The 6866-nt window shown below is 56.3% G+C and overlaps 1 protein-coding gene across 2 annotated transcripts; it reads right to left on the bottom strand.

The window, feature by feature from the left end:
* Positions 1-1032: 1032 nt before the first annotated feature.
* Positions 1033-6599, bottom strand: ECM1 (extracellular matrix protein 1). 2 transcript variants are annotated; one of them, XM_028503185.2, is made up of 11 exons: positions 6341-6599; positions 5104-5154; positions 4922-5023; positions 4705-4782; positions 4506-4616; positions 4163-4210; positions 3546-3841; positions 2925-3299; positions 2183-2403; positions 1929-2016; positions 1033-1512 (listed from the first exon to the last, which is right to left on the bottom strand). In XM_028503185.2, exons 1-11 carry the CDS (start codon positions 6408-6410, stop codon positions 1297-1299), a joined length of 1656 nt encoding a protein of 551 aa, XP_028358986.1. In that variant the 5' UTR covers positions 6411-6599; the 3' UTR covers positions 1033-1296. The 2 variants fall into 2 exon arrangements, with proteins under 2 accessions (XP_028358986.1, XP_035871705.1); XM_036015812.1 differs by lacking the exon at positions 2925-3299 and having other exon boundaries at positions 6341-6596.
* Between the last annotated feature and the right edge of the window lie 267 nt (positions 6600-6866).

Below are 6866 nucleotides of genomic sequence, written 5' to 3'. Positions count from 1 at the left end.
CTAGACTTTGTAAAAGACTTATCTGAACACATCCTCTGCCTGAAACTGCTGGTGCCCCTCGCGGGCAGAGGTGCCAAGATCCACTTTAATACCTGTGGGTGGATGAGCCATTCCTGGTGAGCTGCTTATCTCTGCAGCTACATCTCAGAGGATCACCGCTGGAGTGAAGCCCTTTCAACCTCTGTGCTTCTGCAGGAGCTGTTGCCGCTGCCTGGGTGATACCTGCCCCTTGCACCTTCTACTTCTCTCCTGGAGAAGCTCCGACCTCAACGTGAGGCCTTCCCCAGCGCTCCCCGACTGCCCCCAGCCCTAACTGCCTCTTCTGGGCGCTCAGGATACGGGCACTTCCGTGGCAGCACTGCGCCCCACCACTTACCACACTTGCTAGGTTCCTGGAATGTGAGCAATCTGACTAACACAGTGGACATTGATAGTTCAAATAGGTGGATTTTGAAATAACCAATGCATGGATTCCAAAGATCAAAAATTAAGGTTAAAAAGTGTCAGCCCTGGTTGGTGTGGCTCAGTGGAATGAGCATGGGCCTGCAAACCAAAGGGTCGCTGGTTCGATTCCCAGTCAGGGCACCTGCCTGGGTTGTGGGCCAGGTTTGCCTGTGCAGGGCACTGGAGAGGTAACCACACATTAATGTTTCTCTCCCTTTCTTTCTCCCTCCCTTCTCCTCTGTCTAAAAATAAAATAATTAAAATCTAAAATAAAAAAAGAAAAAGAAAAAAAAAAAGACTAAAAAGTGTCAGTCATGGGCCGGACTGGTGAGGCTCAGTGGATTCCTGGTCAGAGCACATGCCTGGCATGAGAACCAGGTTTTCCTCACACATCGCTGTCTTACCCCCTCTTTCTCCCTCTCTAAAAATAAACAAAGTCTTTTAAAAAAAAGATGTTGGGTAGGGCTGTGGCATTTGGGGGGCTCACCAAGGACATAAACCATGTCTTTTTCACTTCTGAATCCTGATAGCCAGCTGACAAGGTGACATTTCTTTTAAATATGTGAATAAATTCAAGATGACGAATAGTGAATTGAAGCCATTTATTTATGGTTCCATCACAGCCTGTGGAATGACTGCTCAGTCAGTAAGGGCAGGGCAGTGGGCCTCAGGGTCCAGTCACTGAAGAAAACCCCAGCAGGCTGGCTTAGGAGGGTGTGTTTGTATGTGAGACATTACAGACAATGAGCATGCCAAATCCCAGAGGTGTTTACTGTGTGTTCCAGGAGGGTGGGGTGGGGTTCCCCCAGTCTGATCCTCCAAAGCTCTGGGGTGACTCACTCTTCCTTGGGCTCAAGGGCTGGGACTGGTATTTGTTCCCTGAGTTGGGTTCTGCTTCCTCTGGCCCTTGTCATCCTCAGTGTCTCCAGCCACTAGAGCCACGTTCTTCAGATAATTAATGTTGAAGCAGTTGATCTGTTCATCCCCAGGACTCAGTTTACAGCAGAATGCAAGGTCTCGCCAGATGCTTCTCTGTTCACCACACAGGTCACTGATGTAGGCTGATTTCTGATGAGTGAGAAGAAAACAGCAGAGATGGTGAGGGGGCGGGTTGTAAGAGGTCAGGCATGGGTACCTGGGCGCGCAGAGTCCCCCTTCCCTCAGCTGCTCCTGCTCTCCTTCTGATCCCTTCCTGGGGTCCAGAGACAGTGCGAGGCTGCCTTGCACAGCTAGACTTCCTGTGATGGACAGATGTGCACATCTGGAAATGCTTGGAGCTTAATAGGAACTTGGCAGTGGGGAGCAGGTCAGGTCAGGAATGAGGACTTCGGGACCCAAGAAAAAAGACCTCCGCCCCTAGTCCTCATTATTTCTGTGGGCTGTGTCGATGTCCTAAAAGCATGGGCAGACTCCAGGTCTAGGCATCCCCTCCCCCCCCTCCCCTCCCTTCCCTTGGAAACTGTGACGGCCTGCACCACGCTCACCTCCTCCTCAGCACAGCAGGCTTGCTCTGGAAGTGGCAGGTCACAGCAACGGGCAGTCATGTTCCGGATTAGCCCAGGAATCTGTTTACTGTGGTGGGAAAGGGACAGGGTTCAGGCTCTTTAGGAACCCCCAGGTAATAAAAACGGTGCTTGGAGACCATGATCATGTTCTTGCCAAGAGAACCCAGGAGGGTGCCCCAAAAGGAGGTTTTGGGGAAGAGGAGAGAGTTGGGGAGGAAGTGTGCAAGACTTACTGCTTGGTGAGAACCCTTTGGTTTCCACAAAGATGGTCCATGAGGTTGGGGGTGACTCGGCTGAGGTCAATGGTCAAGAGATCCCGGTCATAGTTGGGGTAGGGAGCGTTTTCGGCAAAGCAGTTGTCGCGGGCGGGGCTGGGAGGGTGGTGGCAGCATGGGTGGGGGTGGGTCTTTATACCGTGTTCCTGCTCACAGTATCTGTCAAGGGTCTCCTCCCACTGTGGGCCAGAAAGAGAGAAGTCAAAAGGCTGGACAGTGGCCCCTTTCCTCCTCACCTTCCGCTTCCCTTGTTGCCCTACACTGGAAGGTGAGGGACTCCCAACCCCAAGTGCCAAAGGGGAGGACAAAGAACCAGAGGGCAGGGAGGTGGCTCGGGATGTGTGGGTTTGGGAAGGCGGAGGGCGGAAGCACAGGTGAGGTCTGGAGCTGGCCACGGGAGACGAGCTGGGAGCGCAGGCGGAGAGGGTCGGGTGAGGCCAGAGCTGGACGGATGGATGGCAGACAGGCGCGCGAGTGGGATCTTGGGTGGACGAGGCCAGGAGCGCGGGATGAAGGCTCAAGATGAACAGACTCAGATGACCAGCACAACGGATGGGCGAACATTCATTCACAAGCAGAGGACGGGTACATGCGTTCACAGTGGGAAGGTACGTGGAGGAATGGGCCAGCAGGATCGGAGGTCAGAGATGGGTGGGCAGGCAGGCAGACAGGCTCTCGGGGGAGCTGAAACCGCACTTACAGCCCTCCACGCACAGGTGTGGTTGTTCCCCTGCCGGCAGCAGCGCTGGAACGCCCCCTCTAGCCGGGTCAGAACCTGCAGCTGCCTTTGGAGGGGGTCAGTAGGTGGGAGGTTGCGTGGCACAGAGCGGAAGCGTCTTAGGTGGCAGATGATCTTGATATTGTCCAGCGTTGGTACCCCGGGGGGGAAAGGCAGCTCGAGGCCCGATAAAATCACAGGCTGGAGGCTGGGGCAGTCCTGGAGCTTGTAGTGCGGCTGGGGAGCTTCCTCCTGGAAGCAGGAGAATCGAGCCTCCCCCTGCTTTTTGCAGCACCAGTGGGCTCGGGTCTTGACCGAGAACTCGGCCTCACAGAACCGGGTCATTGCGTCCTCCCACTAGAGCAAGAGGGGTGGATCAGCCTAGCAGCCCACTGTCCACATTCCTGTCTTCCTCCCAGGCTCCAGAAAAGGACCCCGGGCACATAGATAGGAAAGAAGCAGAGACTGTCTCTGCTCTCAGCACCAATGACAGGACCTAAGGTTCTCGCATACCCAGGCTGAGGCCTAGTCTAGTCCTTAAAACACACACACATACCGTGTAGGGTTCAAGGGACGCCCCAGGACCAAGAGCCCAACCCTTACCACAAGCTTTGCACAGTCCATGCGTTCTATGTAGCTGCGACAGCGGCAGCAGCGGGAGTATCCAGTCTCCAGCATATTGAGGGTCTCACCCTGGCGACTAAGGTGAGAGTAGCCAGACTGGGGCAGGTTCCACGGCCCGTACACCACATGCTGACGAGTGGGAAGGCAGATCTGGTCCAGATTGTCGGAAGAAGGCCGCCCAGGGGGGAAACCGTCCAGCCGGTGGCCCCAGCTCCCTTGGGATCGGCCCTGTTGGCAGTGTGAGGCTGGACTCAAAGACACGTGCCCTGGCTCCTCTAGAGTGGGGAAAACAGAGTGGGCAGGCGGGTCGTGCAGAGCGTAGAGAAAGGCTGGATGACTTGGAGGGTTGAAAGAACTTGGGGTTGAGGAGGAGGGATTGGAAGGATATGGGGAAAGAGAAAGAAATGAACCGTGACTCACGTTCAGACTGAGGGGCTGAAAGGAAATGAGAACTGAGGCCCGAAGGGTGTCACCCTGATAGTCCCCCTAAGTGAGCCCCACTCCCTGTGCTGCTTCCCGAGGCCCGGGCTCCCTGCACCCAGCCCAGGTGGTCCTGGGCCCTGAAGCAGGGGTCACAGACCGGAGCCGTCACTCACCCTCTTTCTGGTCGATCGGTTCCTCCTGTTGTGGCACATGTGAGTCTACTGGGGGGAAGAAGATGCAAAAGCAAAAATCACGTCAGGGTGGCTCTCTCTAAAAGACGGGGTCCTGGCCAGCTCCCATGCATAGAGAGGAACTCAACAAAGAAGTGAAAATAAATGCTACTTTTATGTCATTTAATCTCATAACTTTGTAAAATAGGTACGATTGCCCCTGTTTTACAGAGGAAGAAGCTAAGGCTTAGAGAGATAACTTACCCAAGTTTACACAGCTGGTAAGTGGCACAGCCCCCAAAGCCAGGGGCAGGTGGGAGAGTGAAGAGGAGGGGGAGTCGCTTACCTTCCTTCTGTTCGATAGGGAGCTGGGAGGAGGGCAGCTCTTCTTGCACAGGGATGGCTTTCTGCGGGAGAGAGGGATCCGCTGCGTGGCTTCCCGAGAGGGAGAAGGATCCTGAGGGCGAGGACAGCAAGGAGCACGGGTCAGACCGATGTCGGCAAGATCACAGTGGAGGGCAGGCCAGGGGCTGGCGAGCACTCACCTGCTTCCAGAAGGAGCTGGGGAGAAAACAGCTCCTCCACTTGGGCAAAGCCGTCTTCCAGAGAGGGAGGGGGCGGCACTACAGAAGGGCGGTGTGTGAACAGCCCACTTCCTCTAGCAGGTGAGGAGAGGGCACAGGGACTCCTTCCCCCCCTCACCTCAAGACAGGGGGACGAAAGCCAGACTAGAACCCTGGAGGAGGGACAGGAGGGACTTACCTTCACTGTTTTCCTCAAAGTGAGGGCCATGCTCAGTGGTGTCAGGGTGGTCCACGGGGTGGGCTTGTGTCAGGGGTGGGGAAGGGGGCGCTGCATAGCCAACTAGGGGCAAGAGGGGAGATGGTCAGAGCCTGCAGTTCCTGCCCGACCCCCAATCCCATGCCACTTCCCCAGACTCTTACCTTCCTGAAGGTACTCTGGTCCCAGCTCCTTCTGGCCTGAAGTCTTGAAACCTGGAGTGAGGAAGGGTGAGTCAGGCTGGTTTTGAGAGGCCCCTTCCCGGCCCTGAGCACAAAGTGGGGAGGCACTAGAGGTCAAGAGTGCAGGGAAGACAAGCAAGACGCCAGAAGCCCCTCGGTATGGCCCCTGCCCCATGGCCCCTAGTCCACCCCCCACCCCCAAACACACCTAGCCGTGAATCACTGGGTTCCGACCTCTACCGGGCTCAAAGCCTCGGGTCTCCCAAGTCTGAGTCTAAACGGAATGGGAGACACGGGCCCGGGGAGGAAGGACCTGACCCGCGTCCCTGTTGGCCCCTCAGGACGCCTGGGCTCTCCTCCCCACGGCCTCTCTGCTGTGACGCTTCCCTAGCCTTCGGAGGAGGAGGTCTGAACCTCGAACTGACAGGGGCCTCACCTGTCCACTTCTCCCACCTCCCCTCCCACTCCAAGCCCTTTACTCATCTCTGGGCCTTCTGATAAGGAACTGCCCAGAAAGTCAAGTGCCTCCTTCCCCTTTAACTAGTCCTAGATGCTGCTTAGTTTGGGTCTCAGTTTAGGATCGGGAGGCTGCGGTGATTCAGGACTGGGGCAAACCACCCCTCAGCCCAGGAAAAGGAATCGCTTGTCACAGTGACTAGGACCTAGGACGGACAGCACAATGCAGCTTTACAGAGATCCAGGCTAGACGCAGGATGCTCTCTGGTTCCCCTCAGTAGCATTTTGTTCAGCATCCATGCAGAGAGTGCACTGGGTGGAAGGTGGCTCCGTCTAGTCCCCTACCCAGGCAGGGGGTCTGTCAGGACGGTCAGCAAAGGGCTGTGAGCAGCAGGGTCCTTGCCTAACAGGTCCCGCATTCTCCTCCCTCAGGCAGGGCCCTTCTCTGACAGAGTCCACCTCCCTGCCCCGCCCCACCCCAGGAGTCATCCTTTGACTCTAATTTTGTGTTTCTTGGCAGCAATCACTAGGAATAATCTCTAGCAGCAACAGTCTCCAGCCAGTCTCTTTCTGTGCTCCTGAGCCCCCTCCCTGTCAAAGGCTTCAGTGCACGGGCCCACCTGGAGCCTGCTCAAAGGCAGGACCAAATGGAGAATCAACCTGCTGGTGATGAGCCATCTAGGATGGCTGGACTCAGGACTCAGGCCCCAGGCCCACGCTAGCGGGCCCCCCTCCCCAAGTGCTGACTCCAACCCCAACTCACCTCCCTCGGAGGCTAGAAGAGCAACAGCCAAACAGGCCAAGACCAAGGCTGCTCCGGACATGGTCCCCATCCTGGGGCAGACTGGTCAGCGGCCACCCGGGAGGTGAGTGCTGTCAGGCAGATCTGGACAGGAGGGCTGGACTGCTGGGAGCCTGGTTCTCTGGTTGCTGCTACTGCTGTAGAGAACTTCAGGGCCAGCTCGGTCCTTTTATCTGGGAACAGCTCCCGCCCTCCTCAGCTTCCTGCTGTGACTCAGTCCCAGCTGCTCCTCCTCTGGCAGCCACTCCTCCCAGACTCACCCTGAGGCATCCTGAGAGGATTGAGAAGAATGGGGGTAATGAGAGGAGGGCATTTTTATGACCCCAAGAGAAACAGATTCTGAGATATGGTTCAAGAGGTGTTTGGGAGCTTACTCTGTGCCTCAGTTTCTCCATTTGCACGTGGAGGAGGGGATCTGACAACCTGCCGAATAGTGGTTGGGGAAATGGGGCACTGAGTTTGGGGTCAGGACAGGACAGCTATCCCA

The sequence above is a fragment of the Phyllostomus discolor genome, chromosome 14 (genome assembly GCF_004126475.2).
Source record: "Phyllostomus discolor isolate MPI-MPIP mPhyDis1 chromosome 14, mPhyDis1.pri.v3, whole genome shotgun sequence".
Classification (NCBI taxonomy): Eukaryota; Metazoa; Chordata; class Mammalia; order Chiroptera; family Phyllostomidae; genus Phyllostomus; species Phyllostomus discolor.
Note: the sequence above shows the minus strand (reverse complement) of the source record. Positions and strands in the feature narration are given on the sequence as shown.

What these genes read in the sequence shown, in the direction of transcription:
- ECM1 (XM_028503185.2), bottom strand. Translation starts at nt 6,410, where the DNA reads ATGGGGACCATGTCCGGAGCAGCCTTGGTCTTGGCCTGTTTGGCTGTT. An exon ending in TCTTCTAGCCTCCGAGGGAG is followed by an intron (nt 5,155 to 6,340) that starts GTGAGTTGGGGT and finishes TCCTCACTCCAG; the next exon opens with GTTTCAAGACTTCAGGCCAG. An exon ending in CTTTGAGGAAAACAGTGAAG is followed by an intron (nt 4,783 to 4,921) that starts GTAAGTCCCTCC and finishes GCCCTTCTGTAG; the next exon opens with TGCCGCCCCCTCCCTCTCTG.